This window comes from Mustelus asterias, chromosome 15, assembly GCF_964213995.1.
Source record: "Mustelus asterias chromosome 15, sMusAst1.hap1.1, whole genome shotgun sequence".
Classification (NCBI taxonomy): domain Eukaryota; kingdom Metazoa; phylum Chordata; class Chondrichthyes; order Carcharhiniformes; family Triakidae; genus Mustelus; species Mustelus asterias.
This window is the reverse complement of record NC_135815.1, coordinates 45989915-46011137: the sequence shown is the minus strand read 5'-3', so window position 1 is coordinate 46011137 and position 21223 is coordinate 45989915. Positions and strand designations below refer to the sequence as shown.

Genomic DNA, 21223 nt, shown 5'->3' with positions numbered 1-21223 from the left:
TTATATTTCCATTGATTCTAGAATTTTTTGATAATGACTTTACTGTACTTTCCTCTTTCAGTGCATCTTTTTATTAATCATTGTTAACTGGAGCCATTCTGTCTTCAGCAAGTGTAATGTTGCTTCAAGCTAACTTCCTGAATAATTCAATCATTAACATTATTATTTCACTTGTAGGTTGTTTATAAAAACAATGATGTTCGGTTGGAATTATCACGACTCGCAAAACAAGGAGATCGCAAGATGAAGATTCACGGAATGGTGGCCTTCAAATGTGAGAATGTCGCAACACTAGATCCAATCACATTTGAAACCCCTGAATCCTTTATCTCGCTACCAAAGTGGAATGCTAAAAAGACAGGCTCCATTTCATTTGACTTCCGCACCACTGAACCAAATGGATTGATTCTTTTTAGTCATGGCAAACCGCGACACCAAAAAGATGCCAAAAATCCCCGAATAGTAAAGGTTGATTTCTTTGCAATTGAAATGCTTGATGGACACTTGTACCTTCTGCTCGACATGGGATCTGGTGCTATTAAAACAAAAGCTACTCAAAAGAAGGTGAATGATGGAGACTGGTATCATGTGGACTTTCAAAGAGATGGGCGATCAGGTGAGGCATTTTAACCATATCAATCAATTTTTAAAAAGCCAATAAATCCAGCGGGTGTGAGGAAGAAGAGCAGCATGTGATCATGTCACACCTTAGTCTCAATATTTCTTGAGGATTTCCTGGTGCTTTCCTCTTTCCTGATTTGGAGGCAGGGTTTGCGGGGATAGGTAGCGAGGGTGGGCCTGGGTAAGATGCTATTTCATAGAGTCGGTGCAGACTCGATGGGCCAAATGGCCTCCTTCTGCATTATCAGGATTCTATGGTTCTAAGTTCTTGTGCCACCCCAAGTAAGGCCACAGGAGGCTGGGGGATTTCCAAGCCTAGAAACTCCCATGATCCCAACCTAAGATATGCAACTTTTTATAGAGCAATGACTGGGACAACCAAAAGCAATAAAAGCAGTGTTGTCAGAAGAATGGCAGTGAAGATCACATTGGATGTGACCTGAAGTGGTGGTCAATGAAAATGTTTGAAATTGTGTTCAACTGTGGGCAGTTCCTGGCATTCTGGAGGGTGGGGCTTTTAGGTGGTGTAGGGTCTGTTCTCTTCTTAGAATAGACGTAGACAAAACTGGTCTGAAGTTGACACTCTTTTATCGAGCATCATTTAAAATTAACATGACAGAAACTGGAAAAGACTGACTTACTGGAGAGAGAGCAGCAGAAAGCTGGTCCCAATACAGACTTGATCTTGAACTTGTACAGAACTCAACTGAATTAAACAGATTACTGTTACTTACAATATATGAATTCTTATCTGTGTTATGGAATCACTAGATACAAGCTGTGTCTCGCTGCATTAACAATTGATAGCTGTGACCATGAAGACCTTATTTATGAAAAACTTTGCTTATGAAGAAAGCCTTTTCTGCTTACATTGTATTTTGAAAGAATGCAGTCAATTTCTAAGCTAATCCCAGAATGCCTGCTGAGTCTAAAATGTGGTCAAGTTAGCTTTAAAGCATAGCATAGTCAGTTACACAGGCAGAAATACCTTAAAATTAAGTCCTTTCGCTGAAGCAAACCATACAAAGGATCCCACAGGTGGTTATGGCTGGTGTTTCGAATGTTCATTTCCAAATCACCACTCAAAGAGTTCTAGAAAATAGCCAAAGTTGTTGCATTCATCTTTATCAAGGAGGTAGATGCTACCCAGGTCATGGGAGCAGTTGAGAAAACTGTCCACGAAGGGTTCAAAATTGATAAGGAGGAAATATTGAATAGACTGTCGGTGCTGTAAGTTGACAAGGCACTCAGACCAGATAAGATGCATCCAAAGATATTGAAGGGGCTGAGAATGGAACTCGCAGGGGTACTGGCCATAATCTTCTGGTCTTTAGAGTCAGTAGAGGTACCAGAAAACAGGAGAATTGCAAATGTTACGCCCTTGATCAAAAAATCCTGTCAGGATAGCCTCAACAATTACAAGCCAGTTAATTTATCATCAGTAGTGGGCAACCTTTTAGAAACAATTAGTTAAGATAAAATTAGTAGTCACTTGGAAAAAAATGGGTTAATTAGGAAGAGCCAGCATGGATTTCTAAAGGTGAAGTTATGTTTAGCTAACTTGCTGGAGATTTTGAGGAGGTAACTGAAAGGGTCAATAAGCATAATGCTGTTGATGTGGTGGACATGGATTTTCAGAAGACATTTGTTGCAGTGCCACACAACAGTCTTGTGAGAAAAATTATAGCTCATAGAATAAAAGGGATAGTAGCAATGTGGATACAAAATTGGAAGCAGAGAGTAATGGTCAGTAGATATATTTCAGCCTGGTGGAAGGTTTGTAGTGGAGTTCCCCAAGAGTCAGTATTGAGACCCTTGCTTTTCTTGATATGTATTAATGATCTAGATCTTGGTATGCAGGGAACAATTTCAACATTTGAGGATGACATAGACCTTGGAAGTATTGTAAACTGTGAAACGAACAATGTAGAACTTCAAAAGGACATAGACAAATTGGTGGAGTGGGCAGATAGGTGACAGATGAAGGTCAATGCAAATGAAGTGTTAGGTGATGGATTTTGGTAGGATGAACATGGAGAGACAATATAAAATAAGGGGTAAGGAGTAGAGGGACCTGGATATATATGTGCATAGATCAATGAAGATGTCAGGACAGGTGGAGAGATCAGTCAATAAAGTATACAGTATTTTGGGCTTTATTAATAGAGGCTGAGATTACAAAAGTGAGGAAGCTATGCTGAACTTATAAAAGACATTAGTTAGACCTCAGGTTGAATATTGTGTACAGTTCTGGGTGCCATACTATCAGAAAGATATGAATGCATTGGAGAGAGGGCAGAAGAGATTTACAGGGGTGAGAAATTTCAATGAGGAAAGAGGGGAAAAGTTGGACAGTCTAATTGGAGAGAAGAAAGCTAAGTGGAGATTTAGAATCATAGAATCCCTACAGTGCAAAAGGAGGCCATTTGGCCCATCAAATCTACGCCGACAACAATCCCACCCAGGCCCTATCCCCGTAATCCCACATATTTACCCTCCTAATTCCCCTGACACTATGGGGCAATTTATCATGGCCAATCCACCTACCCCGCACATCTTTGGACTGTGGGAGGAAACCCACGCAGACACGGGAAGAATGTGCAAACTCCACACTGACAGTGACCCGAGGCCAGAATCGAACCTGGGTCCCTGGCGCTGTGAAGCAGCAGTGCTAACCACTGTGCCAATATGCCAGTAGAGAGTTCAAAATCATGAGGGGGCGGGACAGAGCAGATGGGGAGAAGGTGAACCCACTAAGAATCAAGAATGAGAGATCACAGGTTTTTCACGCAAAAGAAGCAAATGTGATGTGTGCAAAAACCTTTCCACAGGAGTGGTTTGGGCCTGCAATGCACTGCCAGGAAGTATGGTGGGGGCAGGTTCAATTGAGGCATTCAAGAAGACATTAGATGATTAGTTGAATAGAAACAAAGTGCAGGGGTGCAGAGAAAAGGCAGAGGAAAGGCATGAAGCCATAATGCTCCTTTGGAGAGCTGGTGCAGACACAATTGGTCTCCTTCTAACGATTCTGTGATTATGATTTGTGTTGCCTAAATGAAAGTAGTTACATGGTTTATGTTTTTGTGATTTATGTTCTCCATGGCTTGCAATGTGAAAAATATCCTTATTTCTCTTGGATTTTATTCACAGGACAATAAAACAATCTAAAAGCAAGTTAAGCATCTGAGATCCAATTTAAGGTGGTGTCACAATCAGTGCTCTATCTTAATTTTAATCAATCAAGGAATCTTTCAACTTTAACATGTCTTTAATCAGTTCAATTTTTGGATATTTCTGCTTGACTGGTAGGAATCAGAATTAGCTGATTTCAGCCAAGTTCTTGTTTGAAGAGATTCATGCTCTTGATTGGTATCTCGTAGCCTTACTGAAGTGCACAAATGTGTCTACTAAGTAAGTACAGACGGACCTGGCAGTGATTCACAATTGATGATATAATTAAGTGAACTAATTTGAAGTAGTTACCACACCATATGAAGAAGCAGAATTATTGGCCCAAATCTTTCAGTTTCTGGATCATTGGGGACCAGACATACACCTGAGATGTGCGTTGGGACAGTGTGGAATTTCTGACACATGAAACTACATGGGAATTGTAGTTTCCCATGTAGCTAACATCTTAATAACAGCACACATGATCACCCAGTCACTCATGCTGACACCCAACCACACCATTTCGCCTCTGCCCACTCGATTATCCCCTCCGACCATTCAAACTGAACATTTAAATTTATCATTTGCCACAGTTGCCATTGAAAGGGAGCATGTCCTGTCTCCCTGCCCACCCCAACTCAACTCTGCTTCCATGGCATTCTCTGAAGGACACTGCATTTTGCATTTCTTGAAAAGCTCAGCTCGGAAGGTCCCAGAGGAACTGTGGAACAGTGGTGAGTTAGGGGAATTGTTGAATGAAGCTGATTGCCACTCTTTGGAAGGTCCATGCCAATATTCGATATGATAACCATTCAACAATCTTGCATCTTTGGTTGTACCTGTTGATTCATTTTCCCTCACACCTGAGGGTTAAATTGTTCCTTCTGGAAACTTCCCCAAATCTATCAGCAGTATGATCAGTATAAGAAAAGTTTTAACAGAAAGACATTCTGAAAAGCAAATTAGAGTGCATTCTCATGGTTGAATGAGTTAATTGCATTGAATAGTCAAGCTACACAGACCAACAAAGTCCCATATTTCATCTCTGACTGTGCTTGATCAGTTGATTTCTACCAGACGTCTGGTTGAAGAGGTTCCTGCTTATAATCATATCCAGGGCTCTTACTGGAAGTTTGCAGGTTTGCAAGTTAGGGATGGAGATTTGGATCAGCTAGCACTCATAGTCAAGCCTCTGGCTTTAAAAAACTAGTCTGGCTGAACCAGTTTAGGAAAGTTCTTAGAGGCAAATCATAGGTTCAGAGGACAATGTCACCTCTTTCATTATCATTTTGCAAAAACAAACAGAATTAGAGCTGAATTGCAGGTAAATTACATTTTTGAAAAACCTGCATGGAAAAATACAGTTGTCTATGTGTTAAAACAAGAACTGCAAAAGTTTACTCTTGAATGCCAGTTATTAATGCTCAAAATATAATGAATTTGGTTGTAGTTGTCAATTACTCTTCCACATTTGTTATTTTATCTCCCACCATCTCGATTTGCATGATACCATCCAACTCCCAGTGGGAGTTTGGAGGTCTTTATCACTGTTACTTCAGAAACAGATGGCAGGAACTGCACAAGAGCAGCCAGTTCAATTCACCATCCGATTCTATCCTCTCCCTGCTGAAAATGGTTCAAATCTAGCTGCCAATTTTATTTGAAAGGCCAGGATTCGAAGCTCAATGTAACTTGTCAGTCAAAGGCAGAGCAGAATGGTGTGGTTTATGCCAAAACAGTGTCTATCATGCTTAGTAGATGTTGTTCATTTCTCCATGTGCCTGCACCCCACAACTCCCATCCTCAGTAATATTTATATTTTTAAAAAGGTATTTTTTTTTGGATATCTTTTTCTTCCTTCCCACAAAAACATAGGCTTGAATTTCACATTCCCATGTTCGCGGATTTTTAAGCTGGGGGAAAGTGTAAAATTAAAGGAACAAGATACCCTCTGGGTTTCCACCTGCCCCAACCTCACAATGATTTCACACTGGTGCGAGCAAGGCTTCAGACCCATCTCTGGTCCCATTATTGGCCACTTAAGGGCTGTTTCCCACCCAGCCTCAATTTTAAGGCTGGTTGGAGGATTTACTTCATGTGGGAGAAGTCCAAGAATGAATGGGTTCAGGGCTCGGGGCTCGGTGCGGGGGGGGGGGGGGGTGGGGGGGTTGGGGAGGGAGGGTGGGGAGGTGGGATTAGAGTGCATCCATCAGAAGCCCCTTTCTATTTTTGGCACCCCTCTATTTAAGATTTGATGGCCACTGGACCTCCCTCCCCATCATCCTTCCCACTCTCAGTCTCTGCCCTGACATCACAATTGCCCACTCTTGCACACACACACCCTGCTAACCAAACTCCCTCCCCTAACTGCCCCTCCACCATACTCCCTACCCTCCCCTTCCTGGGACCACTTAAACATACCTTTCCATCCAGGCTCGGGACTTAGGCCCAAGCATCTTCCTGAATTTCTCTTTTTTCCACTGCTGCTCTTATTGTTTCAGGACGAGAAAGCAGCCAATCAATTTAATTGGCAGGCATCTCTCAAAGCCAGCGATCAGAAAAAAGGGTTAGACATATACTTTGTTCAATTTTCATCCAGGACCTCTACTTGCATTTCCCTGCTTTTTCCAGGGCGGGTGGAGGGCTTCCCTGGATCAAACCTCTGCCTGCAAGTAGAGGTCCTGGATGTTGAGAGGAACAGAATCCTTTGAGGAAGCTACTTCTGCCCAGCACTAAGGTGCAGAATGCTGGAAAGACTGCCTCATAATGTCATTGTTAATGAGAAAACTCTCAAAATGTTGCACAGTAATATATACAGTTAGCTATGACATCAGTCATTGAGAAAATGCTGTGCTTTATTATTAAGGATGCCTTAAGAATGTGCTGAGAAATGCATTGTATAATTTGAACAAGTGAACATGATTTTGCAAAAGGGAAATGCTGTTTGACAAATTTATTGCAGTGTTCTGAGGATGTAATTAATAGGGTGGATAAAGAGGAACCAGTAAATGTAGTATACCTGGATTTTTGAAAAAAGCATTCCATAAGGTGTCACACAAAACTTCAAAAGGCAAGGCAAGGACTCATGGATTCAGGGATGATATATTTGCAGAGGAATGGTTAACATACAGGAAGCAAAGGTTAGACATAAACAGGCTATTTTCAACTTGGCAAGCTGTGACTAGTGGAATGCTGTAAGGATCAGTGCTGCGGCATCAACTACTTACAATCTGTATTAATGACTTGGATGAAGAGACAGAGAGTAATATATGTATGTTTGCTGATGATACAAAGATAGGTGGAAATGTGAGCTATAAAGAGGAAACAAAGAGGCTACAAAGAGATAGATATTTTAAGTAATTGGGCAGCAAGGCGGCAGCAAGGAATGTAATTTGGGAAACTGAGAGGTTTTCAATTTAATCATAAAACTAGAAAACCAGAATACTTTTTGAAAGATGTGTAACTTGATTATGGTCATATTCGGAACACAGGAAGTTAGCATGCACAGATAGCAAAAAGTTATTTAGTCAAATGGCATGTAGTTTTTATTGCAAAAATAGTTGTACAGGACTTTGGTGAAACTACAGGGGCAATTCTCCTAAAAAAAGTTCTAAGTGCTGAATTTGTGGGAAAACTGGTGTAAATCACAATTGTTTTTTCAGTGGGAGTTCATGCTAAAATCTCCCATACTCTGTGCAATGTAGAGTTCACAATCATGATTATCATTAAAAGCTCGGGGGGGAGGGGTTGGTGGGGAACCTATTCACGTGGGAGTCTGACTGTTCCAGGCCTCTGCACATGCGCAGTGGCCCCGAACTGTCAGCCTGCACTTTGCTGGTCAGTTTGATCGCTGGCCAGCCCAGGACCACCACAGTGCTGCCCCTCCCGACACCTCCACGGCCCGATTGCGCCCCCCACGAGCATTCCCAGGCCAGCCCTGACCACCCCCACACCCCGTGCATTAAGTTGATCTTTCTCTACACCCTAGCTATGACTGTAACACCACACTCCGCACTCTCTTGTTTCCTTCTCTATGAACGGTATGCTTTGTCTAAAGCACACAAGAAATAATACTTTTCACTGTATACTAATACACGTGACAATAATAAATCAAATCAAATCAGGAGCGTCCCAATCTCCAGCTCCTCCCCCCAGCAGTGAAGAATCCCCCCCCCCGCCCCCGCCGGCAGATCCCTCCCACAGGAGGCAGACACACCCCCGTCACAGTATCCCCATCCCCCACCAGAGCTCCCCGTCCCCAGCAGACCTGATATCCCCTCCCATGGCCAGCCCCAACTTCCCCCAACCCCAATAACCCCAATCTCTCAATCCCCCATTGCCAGCCCTGACCCCCCCCCCCCCACCCCCCACCCCCCAGTGGCCAGTACTGACCCAACCCTTTTGGTCAGCCGCAACCTCTCCCCCCTCACCTCCCCCCCCCTGTAGCTAGCCCTAATTGCCCCCTCATTCACTCCCCTACCAATCCCATTGCAGAGTGATCAGCCCCCAGGAGGCTCCACCCCCAGTATGCCCTGCCACCTCTGGCCCTGACTCCTTGGCACTGCCCAGTGCCTGGAGGGCAGTGCCAGTGTGCCCCTGGGGTAGTACCAGCATGCCAGGATGTCACTGCCAGGCTGGCACTGCCCAAGGAGCACCCCCTTGTCCCCAAACTTCCTGGGGGGGGGAGTGGCCTCTATCCCCACCAGCAGGATGAGTACGCCTGTTCCCCGTTGGTGCCCCCAAAGCAGTTGTAAACCCCACTGGTGGGAACCTCTCCCAGTGGGGTGGAGGGAGACACTGGCGGGCCCGGAGACTAATGGCAGAGGCCTGCTAATCATATGGAAATAGCTATTTCCACATGGTAACTGCGCAGAGCTAATTATGTTGAATAAAAAGGGCCTCAGCCGGATGCCGGTCGCGAGTCCTGCTAAAGGCCACCTGCTGAAGCCTCCCAGCCTGCTGCGCACAGTGTAGCAGACTAGGAGAATCTCAGCCTAAGATTTTGATGGGCTTGATTGCGTAGATGCTGAGAAATTCTTTCCACTGGTTGGGAATCTAAAACATGGGGCACAGTCTCAACATAAGGAACCAATCATTTAGGATTGAGATGAGGAGAAATTACTTCACACAAAGGGTTGTGTATCTTTCAAATTCTCTAACCGAGAGAGTTGTAGATGCTCCATCGTTGAATATATTTAAGACTGGCTTTGTCAGGTTTTTAGTTTCTCAGGAAGCAAAGGTTGTGAGGAGCAGGTGGGAAAACCTGAATTGAATTGATTTATTATTGTCACATGTCTTAGGATGCAATGAAAAGTATTGTTTCTTGCGAGCTGTTACAATTCATAGAGTACAAAGGGGAAAAGGAAAGAATAGTGTGCAGAACATATTATTGCAGTTACCGATCAGATGAAGAGAAAAATCAGCTTAATGTGTAATAGGACCATTCAAAAGTCTGATGGCAGCAGAGAAGAAGCTATTCTTGAGTCGGTTGGTACGTGTTTTCATACTTCTGTATTTTTTTCTGACGGAGGAAGGTGAAAGAGAGTATTTATGGGGTATGTGGGGTCCTTGATTATGCTGGCTGCTTTCCCGAAGCAGCAGGAAGTGTAGATGGAGTCAGTGGACAGGAGGCTGATTTACATGATGAACTGGGCTACGTTCACAACCCTTTGTAGTTTCTTGCGGTCTTGGTCAGAGCAGGAGCTATGCCAAGCTGTGACGCAACCGGAACGGATGCTTTCTATGGTCAAGATCAGCTGTAAATATATTGTATGCTAAAGCACACTGGACAGGCTGTATGGTCTACTCCTCCTATTTCTTGTTTTCTTGTCTTCATGCAATGCACTTAACTTGTAAAATTATCTACATTATGTAGGCATGTTCAACAGCCGTAAATATGTATGGTTTGTTGGTGGTGTTATTTGAGGGTGGATTGCCACACAGGATGCTTGGAAAGTTCCTGCTCTTCGTTGAAAAGCATCTCATTATCACAACCACCAGAAAGTAACCAGCCAAAGCCATGTTAAACTTCTCATTAAAGGTCCTTCAACAGTATAGAAATAATGCAACAAAATGTCAGAATTGATAGTATGCTCAAATTATTTTATGCGGTGTAAATTGATGGAGGTAGATTCTAACTTTCACCGCAAACTCCCTCCCATTATATACACTGCCCACTTTTCACTTTCAGTGGGTTATGGTGAATGCTCAAATCCCTGGTTTTTCATCATTGGTGAAAGATAAATTCACACGATAATCGTATTGCTTAAAAAAAGTGCTGAAGATATAAGCAGTCCATCAATAATTCATGCAATTGATGAGGACGTTAAAACAATCAGATTCAATAGGGAATTTTTACTCGGAAAACTATGTGCCCTGGATTGGATAACCTACATCATTTGGTCTGAAAGGAAGTTGCTGCAGAGATAGTAGATGCTTTTTTTGGGAACATCGAAAGGTTCCAGAAGATTGGAAAATCTCAAATGTAACATCTCTATTCAAGAAAGGAGGAAGAAAGAAAGCAGGAAATCACAGGCCAGTTAGTCTAACATCTGTCACAGGGATAATGTTAGAATTCATTGTTCGGAAAATAATAGCTGGATTTTTTGAACATCCGAGGTCAACAGACCATTGCCCATGCCTTGCCTGCTCCAATTCCTGTGGATGGCGGGGCGATAGAATTTCGGTGACAGAGTCTACCAAGCGACTGAGATAGATTAAGAGTGAGTAGGCAAAAAAATGGCAATGGAATAAAATGTGGAAAAATGTGAACTTGATAATGTTGACAGGAAGAATACAAAAGCAGTATATTATTTAAATTGAGAGAAAGTTCACTCAACTGAGTCCTGGGATGAAGAGGTTATCTTTTGAAAAACCGTTGAAAAGGTTGGACCTATACTCACGGAGTTTAGAAGAATGGATGATAATCTTCTTGACTTATATAGCTTTCTGAGGGGACTTGACAGAGTGGATGCTGAGAGGATATCTTCCCTTGTAGGGGAGTCTAAAATTAGTTTTTTAGTGTCACAAGTAGGCTTACATTAACACTGCAATAAAGTTACTGTGAAAATCCCCTAGTCGCCACACTCTGGCGCCTGTTCATGTACACTAAGGGAGAATTTGGCATGGCCAATGCGCCTAATCAGCACGTCTTTCAGACTGTGGGAAGAAACTGGAGCACCCGGAGGACGGACACACAGACATGGGAAGAACGTGCAGACTTCTCATGGACAGTGACTCAAGCCGGGAATCGAACCCGGTTCCCTGGCACTGCGAGACAGCAGTGCGAACCACTGTGTCACTCGGGAACAGATTTCAAAATTGGGAGTATCGCATTTAAGACTGAGATGACAAAAATGTTTTCCCTTGGGAGTTATGTGTCTGTGGAATCTCTTCTCTGGAGAGAAGTGGAGACTGATCATTGAATATATTCAAGGCTGAGTTAGATTTTTGATTCACAAGGGAGTGAAAGATCATGGAAGCAGACAAGAAAGTGGATTTGATGCCACAATCAGATCAGCCAAGATCTTACTGAATGGCAGATCAGGCTTAAGAAGTCAAGTGGCCTCCTCCTGCTCCTAAATCGTTTCTTCTTGTGAATGTCAGTAAGCTATATAATATGTTGATTACAGTTAAGTATAATCCTGCCACTACCTGACATCCATATATGGGCATTTTTCAGCTAAAGTCATCATATAGGAATCAGGAAAAGAAACCTTAGCTGAATTTTCACTCTCCCTTAACCCAAAGCTGCTGAGGGCATCTGAATCACCCTGACTGTTAATCTGGATGAGATCAACGTAGACTAGAAATTTAACCTTAGTCCAGTGTGTACTATACGGCTGATGCAATGATCGAGAAAGTAACAAAGAAGGTACTTTGAAAGATGATGGGCGCAATCCCCCATGGGTGGTATCTGGGTGACTGTCAGCAGAATGTACTGACAAACCATCCAGTCATTCCACTGGAGGACCCAGTCTGTTTTGGAAACTAATTTCCATCAGGCCAGCAGGGAATAATGTACCATGCCTCCTTATAACTATTTGAGGCCAGTGGAAGGTTTTCCCTTGAGATGTTGGGGGATGGTGACTTACAGAGGAGTGGACAGGACCAGAACAATATTCCTGTTATCTTGGTCCCACAAGAATGTAGAGGAGTTCACCTCGGGGATCTTCATTAGTTAGAATGCCATCTGATGCTAATCAAAGCATGCATACCCAGAGCTGTAATTCACGAACAAGGACCAGTTTACATATTTCAGAGATGGCTAAAGCAGTTACTGATGCTCTAAAGATCACTAAGGAAAATGTAAAATAAAAATACATTTAGTTATAATTAACAAAATTAGGTTTTAATTGACGTATTACAACCTGTACAAGAAATCTGACAAAAATATTTCTGATCTTTTTGTGGCATGTGTCATACTTACGTTTTATGCTTTAGCAATCTACTTGTTCAGTGATCTTCCATAATTCATTTGGTATTTACATAAATATTTGGCTATATTCATAAGCATTGACATTGCTATTGTCAAGAGTGTATCTAGGTACTTAATATGAATCTGCTCTATTTTCCTTTTATTATCAGAACATTTTTTCCAGGGGCACTGCGAAGGATTTCTAGCATAACATAATATTTTCAGAGTGAACATGTTTGAAATCATGTCTGAAAATGGTATATAATTTTATCATTTCATAGCATAAGTCTAGTATACCACCTATTCAATTAAGAACCAGACCAACTGATGGAATACGTAGTCAATTCTCTAAGGCTACTCTTAGTGCTATCGCATAAAACCATGTCTTTCAGAATTATTTTTCTTTGTGCTTTAAGGAACACTGTGACACTTGTGCATAGCATTGATTACTGAGAATGAATCTTCGTAAATGTTGACAATTTTGAGGAGAGTTAACATTATTTATAATCAGGTACATATCTTCTGGATACAATTAATTTTTAAAACTTTAGTACTTAGGTCCTTCTCTAAAAATTTTAAGTGGTGACCTTTAATATTGTTTCATTCATACAAATATAGCCCATATTTTTTGAACTATCCTTTTAAATGTCACATCAAGGTCATAATCATCCCAACCTGAAGGCACAACAGTCCGTTACCTCAAATTATTTTCGCTGTTTATTTCTGGATGAAAATAACAATATATTGTGTTGCACTGTGTAAAATGCTCTGGGGGCATTTAAATCACAAATTGAAACATGTAATGCCGATTCAGTTTTAATTTTAAGGGACAAGAAACTACTTCAGAAACAAAAAACTTATTGAGTGCAAATGTTGTAACAATGGATGTGACCTATGAAAGAAATGTCTTGTAATTAGGTTGCATATTTTGGACAAAGCTTCAGTATTATTTGAATGACTATCATTGACTTGAATTTCCAACAAACTTGGGCTCATAATTACCACTGTGGTAAATTCACAGACTTAAGAATGTCATTTGGGGAAAAGAAATCTTGCTTCCTTCTCAAAGGACTGTAGTTCCCAGGGGGGGCTATCTCACAACTTCCAGCAAGTGGTTCCTGTGCTGCATTGGTAGAAACTTGGAGGAGGGTGGATTGGACCATAGTGCACTGTGCTGGAGACTAAGCAAGGGGAAGAAAACACTATTTTAAAAGAGTGAAAAAGCATAACAATATTATGATTCTGTGGATAGTAATTTGTCAAATACTTTAAGATGCTATTTTAGAATTTTGTGTCCTGGAAGCAAAACTTTGCTATTTCCCTCGGTGGGTTTTTACACGTAGTTTGTGATTCAATATTCATGTCCATACCCAGATGTAGTTTGAGAAAGTTTCCCCAGACGAATGCATTAAAGTCACTGGGGTAGAATTTTTTGTCAGTGTAGACATTTCTCCCATTACTGAATGGGTCTGTTGGGAAATGGAATTGGAATCCACTTGGCTGGTCCCCATGTGGAATTTTAATATCGGCTGGTTTTTGCACATGTGCCATATTTTTGTTCCGTGGCTCCCAGCATAGGGTCCCATTTAATAAGAGCATGGATTGGAGATTCAGTTGCATATATTAGCATACCTCCTTCATGATACTTCAACTTTTCCAGTGATTTAAACTATCTGGAGATTTGGAAAATCAATTTTCCATTTGTGATTTAAATGCCCAAAACGTTCTTATACATTGTAACAATAATATGTTGCTATTTTTCATTCATAAATTAACTACAGAAGTAATCTGAGTTAACTGACAAATGTTGTGCCTTCAGGTTGAGATTATAGTTTCTTGTCAGGATCATTTAAAAACAGTACACCAAAAAAACGAGCAATGTCACTGCCATGACATGAGAGACCACTGTGGTAAATATTGCCTCTGGTGTCTGTTACGGCCTTTTGCAGCTTCCTGGAATCCTCCCCGTCATCGGCATGACATCAGGCTCGCGAGAATCACTGTTGGCCTCCACCAGCAGAGACCTATAGCCATGTACACACAGGGGTCATTGGAGGCCACTGAAGTCCCTGGGGTCGGGGGCATGGCTGGGTAGTGCCCATCAGGCAGTCGCATCCTGACAGAGCCCACCTGTCACCCTGGTAATGCCTGGTTGGGCACCATAAGTGTGCCAAGGACAGTGCCAAGGGGTGGGCCCTCAGTGCGGGTGGCATCTGTGGGGAAGGGGCTAATACAAGAGGGGTGCATGCACAAAGATGAGGGGCTTATGCAGGGGAGCTATGCAACAGGAGGGGCGATGCAGGGGGGATGCTACATAGGAGGGACTATGCAAGGGGGGTTGCTGGGGGTGATCAGCAGGGGTGGGCGTACAGGGGGATGGTCAGCATGGGTGTGGGGAATGTACGGGGTCTGCCGGGGACTTATCGGGATGGTCCTGATGTCCTGATGCTGGTAACCCATGTTAGTGTGGAGGTAGAACCTGTGCCAGTGATGGGGATAGTGCGATGTCCATAGCGAGGGTGACAGCAGATCTCCCAGTTCACTAAGAGATTGGTGTGCCTTGCACAATGGCACCCCCAACAGTCTGCAGCCAGCTTCCCCGGCATGCTTAGGATCTGCCCTACTTACCAGCATTAATCTCCCAGCTGTTAGAAAAACAAGAGTGTGGGAAGATTGCAGTGCCAAACTCGCCCAAACAAAGTGTGGAGCGTTTCAGTTTTCAGACTTTGGGGACATTTGAAATTCTTTCGGGAAGATCACCCCATAAATGTCATAAGGGCGAGGAAACCAGAATGTTCCACACCTGTTCGTCAGGCGTGCTCCTCACCGTAATCGTCCCACACTCAGTCTTTTTTGGAGAATAGTGAGGTGTGCACCAGTACTAGGCATGGTAGTGGGGGGCAGCAGGGCCTAAACTCGTTGGTGAGCCCAACTCGAATGCGATTTTGCAAGGGTGCAATGATCTTCTAGTGCACTGGGAGACCCCCCTCCATCCCATATGGACATCAGGAACCCCCCCTTCCCCTCCCCATCGCTAATATATTACCCCATCCATTCCTGACACTGGTCTCCAGCATCAATGCACTAGGACCATCCCTGTGGGTCCCCCGGCCTGATGCCTGACATGCACCCCCCCCACCCCATCATGATCCCCTTCATGCCCAACTGCCACTGCCAGGGTGTCTGGTGCATACTGCTGAGGTGTCTGGTGAGCACTGCCAAGGTGTCTGGTGGGCACTGCATGTGTGTCTGGTGAACACTACCAGGTGGGCACTGCTCAATGGGCACTACCCATCCATGCCTCCAACCACCCTGGGGCTTCAATGGCCTCCAGTTTCACCATGGCATGGTCATTTTGCTTGGTCTCTGCTAGTGGAGACCAGTAGTGATTCTTGCTGTTGTCACACGGTGCCCAAATGTCAGAAGATCCCAGGAGCTGGGATCATTTAATTATGCTACTTTAATTATCCTAATTGGCCTCATGCCCTTTCTGGGCATGATCTGGTTTGCACCATTAGAAAGGGACCAGGATAATTGCAAATAGTTTGGCACCATGCGCAAAACCGATTTTTAGGTCTGCAGGCTATTTTCTGGGATCAGCACGATATGCGTCAAGCACGGCGAGGTCAGAAAATTACCTTTATGTTCAACAGCAGAATTTCAGGTCAATGTGCATGTAAAGCACCATTTGTATCTGGAGAGACTTTGGTCCTGATATTTATCCAGTCAGACGGAGTAGTTTGCAGTGATTGTCAGGAGGATTTGGTTAAAAACTTTAAATCATGAAATGTGATCCCTACCCATATTTATTTATCATGATTATGCCTGCTCCATTTTTATGGTGGTGGGTTGTGTAGTGTGCAAGTGCCCAACTGTAAAGAGTTGGGCACTGGATTGGAATATTTTATCAGGCTTCCACACTGCAATTGAGAGTCTCATTTTAATTTATTATTGGCTGACTGGCTGGATTTCTCCAGGCATATGAAGCCCAGGTAGCTAAATGGAGGCAAGAGCAAGACTTATCAAGCAGGGTGTGTTTTCAGGAGCACAGCTTATAGCTCGGGGATGCAGGTGTGCTCCCTAGTTGGCTCTTCCACTCAAACAAACGTTTTGTTGTTGGTAGCTTCTCCACGTTGACACAATGGATCAATTCCACCCACTCCCAACCTCGATCATTGACTCCTTCCCTTCCAATTGCTACTCTGTGACTTTCCCCACCCTGTCCCAAGTTTCTTTGAAAGTCAAGACTGCAGGTTTTCCCAGTTCTGGCCTCTTGCCACGGACTTTCCCACGCAACAGCTGGCCAGCCTGTCAATCTGGACAGTTGCTGGGTGGGAAACAGAATTTTTAAAAATGTTAATGAGGTTAAATTCATCAGGACTTATGAAACTCATGAGATATCTGGCTTTGTCCTCTGCAACTGGATTTCTTCCACATTTACCTGTAAATATCAAGACCTTCGAATCACTAGGGAAGCAATCACACATGCTGCAAGCAGATCTGCAGCCAAACACCACCATAGGTATTATATTGCCTGTAGCTGTTAAGTCACAACTGTATTTAATTTTTTTACAGCCAAGTCCTTTCAAGTTGTCACTGGGGACACTGTGAATCAGCAGTGCACAGATGTGTGAAGTAAGTCACAGGTGCATTGTTTATTCAAATATCACTCTTCATCTCCTTCTCATGGACAGTCAGTAGCAGTGTTATGGGGCTGATGTTGTTTAGCTTGTTTTTGTTCTCTTCGAGTAGCCAGAATGAAGACATTTCAGAGTTTAAAATTGGCCTGTTTATTTATGAGCGAGCAGGGACTCCAATATGCCAGGTGATGGCGTAATCCAAAGCCCAGAATTGCATAAACAGATAAACTTCCAGATTTGATTATAAGTAATTAGCATATACCAATTGTAAGTATACATTTGTACAGGAGTTATCTATGCCCACTATGTCCTAAACCTAATGCATAGGAAACAAATGTTAAAAACTAATCACAATACATGCACGTTTATTTAACTGGAATATCCAATCAGTGTAAATGTTTGTGGAGATGCCGGTGTTGGACTAGGGTGGGCACAGTAAGAAGTCTCACAATACCAGGTTAAAGTCCAACAGGTTTATTTGGAATCATGAGCTTTCGTAGAGCTACTCCTTTATCAGGTGAGTGGAGGTGGGTTCACAAACACGGCGTATGTAGGCAAAGACACAATTGCAAGATAATTACAGTTTGGAATGTGAAGAATGGTTGGAATGCAAGTCCTTACAGGTAATCAAGTCTTTACAGGTACAAACAATGTGCGTGGAGAGAGGGATTATCACAGGTTAAAGAGATGTGAATTGTCTCAAGCCAGTACAGTTGGTAGGATTTTGCAAACCCAGGCAGTATGGTGGGGGTTACAAGTAGTGTGACATGAATCCAAGGTCCCGGATGAGGCAGTCCTCATGTGTATGGAACTTGGCTATTAGTTTCTGCTCGACAATTCTGCGTTGTCATGTGCCTTGAAGGCCGCCTTGGAGAACGCTTACCCGAAGATCAGAGGCTGAATGCCCTTGATTGCTGAAATGCTCCCCGACTGAGAGGAAACACTCCTACCTGGTGATTGTTGTGCGGTGTCCGTTCATCCATTGAAATAGCGTCTGCATGGTCTCGCTGATGTACCATGCCTTTGCGACATCCTTTCCTGCAGCGTATGAGGTAGACAACGTTGGCCGAGTCGCATGAGTATGTACCATGTACCTAATGGTACATGGGGAGGAATTTGTAAAATGCGTGCAGGAGGGTTCTTTGGAACAATATGTAGATAGCCCGACTAGAGAGGGGGCTATCCTGGACCTAGTACTGGGGAATGAGCCCGGTCAGGTCTTCAAAGTTTCGGTAGGGGAACATGTGGCAAATAGTGAGCACAATTCTGTTAGCTTTTGGATAGTGATGGAAAAGGATGAGTGGTGTCCCAAGGGTAAGGTGTTGGATTGGGGGAAGGCTAACTTTAGTGGGATTAGGCAGAAATTGGCAGCTCTTGATTGGGAGAGGCTGTTTGAGGGTAAATCCACATCTGGCATGTGGGAGTCTTTTAAGGAACAGTTATTACGGCTACAGGACAGGCATGTGCCTGTAAAAAAGAAGGATAGGAAGGGTAGGATTCGAGAACCGTGGATAACCAGGGAAATTGAGGGACTGGTCAAAAAGAAAAGAGAGGCGTATGTTAGGTCCAGGCAGCAAACAACGGAGGGAGCTCTGGAGGAGTACAAAGAAAGTAGGAAATAACTCAAAAGGGGAATTAGAAGGGCAAAAAGGGGTCACTAAATGTCCTTGGCAGACAGGATTAAGGAGAATCCCAAGGCATTTTATTCATAAGTTAGGAACAAAAGGGTTGTCAGGGAAAAAATCGGACCTCTCAGGGACAAAAGTGGGGAATTATGCTTGGAGCCCAAAGAAGTAGGGGAGATCCTAAATGAATACTTTGCGTCGGTATTCACAAAGGAGAGGGATGCGTTGACTGGGAGTGTCTCGGAGGGGAGTGTTAAACCGTTGGAGAAAATCTCCATTACAAGGGAGGAAGTGTTAGGTTTGTTAGAGAATATAAAGACTGACAAATCCCCAGGGCCTGATGGAATCTATCCAAGGCTGCTCAGGGAGATGAGAGATGAAATCGCTGGGCCTCTGACGCAAATCTTTGTCTCGTCACTGGATGCAGGTGAGGTCCCAGAGGATTGGAGGATAGCTAATGTGGTCCCGTTATTTAAGAGGGATAGGAAGGATAACCCGGGTAATTATAGGCCGGTGAACTTGACGTCCGTGGTGGGGAAGTTGTTGGAGAAGATTCTTAGAGATAGGATGTATGCACATTTAGAAAGGAATAAACTCATTAACGATAGTCAGCATGGTTTTGTGAGAGGGAGGTCATGCCTCACTAACCTGGTGGAGTTTTTTGAAGAAGTGACCAGAATGGTTGACGAGGGAAGGGCCGTGGATGTCGTCTATATGGACTTTAGTAAAGCATTTGACATAGTGGTAGGCTGGTGAAAAAGGTTGGATCTCATGGGATAAAGGGGGAGGTGGCGTGGAGAACTGGCTTGGTCACAGAAGACAGAGGGTGGTAGTGGAAGGGTCTTTTCCGGCTGGAGGCCTGTGACTAGTGGTGTTCCGCAGGGCTCTGTATTGGGATTTCTGCTGTTTGTGATATATATAAACGATCTGGAAGAAGGTGTAACTGGGGTGATCAGTAAGTTTGCGGACGACACAAAATTGGCAGGACTTGCAGATAGTGAGGAGCATTGTCAGAAGCTACAGAAGAATATAGATAGGCTGGAAATTTGGGCAAAGAAATGGCAGATGGAGTTCAATCCTGATGAATGCGAAGTGATGCATTTTGGTAGGAATAATGTAGGGAGGAGCTATACGATAAATGGCAGAACCATAAAGGGTGTAGATATGCAGAGGGACCTGGGTGTGCAAGTCCACAGATCCTTGAAGGTGACGTCACAGGTGGAGAAGGTGGTGAAGAAGGCATATGGCATGCTTGCCTTTATAGGACGGGGCATAGAGTATAAAAGTTGGGGTCTGATGTTGCAGATGTATAGAACGTTGGTTCGGCCGCATTTGGAATACTGCGTCCAGTTCTGGTCGCCACACTACCAGAAGGATGTGGAGGCTTTGGAGAGAGTGCAGAGGAGGTTTACCAGGATGTTGCCTGGTATGGAGGGGCTTAGTTATGAGGAGAGATTGGGTAAACTGGAGTTGTTCTCCCTGGAAAGACGGAGGATGAGGGGAGACTTAATAGAGATGTATAAAATTATGAAAGGCATAGATAGGGTGAACGGTGGGAAGCTTTTCCCCAGGTCGGTGGTGACGTTCACGAGGGGTCATAGGTTCAAGGTGAAGGGGGGGAGGTTTAACACAGATATCAGACGGACATATTTTACAGAGAGTGTGGTGGGGGCCTGGAATGCGCTGCCAGGCAAGGTGGTGGAGGCGGACACACTGGGAACGTTTAAGACTTATCTAGATAGCCATATGAACGGAGTGGGAATGGAGGGATACAAAAGAATGTTCTAGTTTGGACTAGGGAGCGGCACGGGCTTGGAGGGCCGAAGGGCCTGTTCCTGTGCTGTTTTGTTCTTTGTAATGGTGGTATTCTCTCGTGTGATGGTGGTATACATGTTGATGATCCGGCGCGTCTTGCAGAGGTTGCCATGGCAGGGTTGTGTGGTGTCGTGGTCGCTGTTCTCCTGAAGGCTGGGTAGTTTGCTGTGAACAATGGTATGTTTGAAGTTGGGTGGTTGTTTGAAGGCAAGTTGTGGCGGTGTGTCATCGATGACGATGAACATCTTGCTAAGGCCGTCCCTCGCATTCCAACCATTCGTCACATCTCAATCTGTAATTATCTTGCAATTTTGTCTTTGCCTATATGTGCAAATATGCCTATATGGGTGGCATGGTAGCACAGTGGTTAGCACTGCTGCTTCACAGCTCCAGGGACCTGGGTTCGATTCCCGACTTGGGTCACTGTCTGTGTGGAGTTTGCACAATCTCCTCGTGTCTACGTGCGTTTCCTCCGGATGCTCCGGTTTCCTCCCTCAGTCCAAAGATGTGCGGGTTAGGTCGATTGGCCATGCTAAAAATTGCCCCTTAGAGTCCTGAGATGCGTAGGTTAGAGGGATTAACGGGTAAATATGTAGGGATATGGAGGTAGGGCCTGGGTGGGATTGTGGTCGGTGCAGAGTCGAATGGCCAAATGGCCTCCTTCTGCACTGTAGGGTTTCTATGATTCTGTGCCGTGTTTGTGAACCTACCTCCACTCACTTGATGAAGGAGCAGCGCTCCAAAAGCTCATGATTCCAAATAAACACGTTGGTCTTTAACTGGTGTTGTGAGACTTCTTACTGTAAATGTTTGGTTATGCTAGCTGACCTAATCTATCACTGGCTACAAGTTGTCCTCAACATCCCAGCTTGTATCTATGATTGTAGATATCTATGATCTCCCCCATGTCCAAATGTTTGAGTTAATGAATCCTC

The 21223-nt window shown here is 43.8% G+C and overlaps 1 protein-coding gene across 2 annotated transcripts in view; it reads left to right on the top strand.

Annotated features, from left to right (window-relative positions):
* nrxn1a (neurexin 1a) overlaps positions 1–21223 on the top strand; it is a 1876664-nt gene that overhangs the window by 921986 nt on the left and 933455 nt on the right. For both annotated transcript variants that reach the window (XM_078229844.1, XM_078229842.1), the window contains one exon: positions 178–616. In XM_078229844.1, the coding sequence (XP_078085970.1) occupies positions 178–616 (439 nt within the window). The remainder of the gene's footprint in view (positions 1–177; positions 617–21223) is intronic.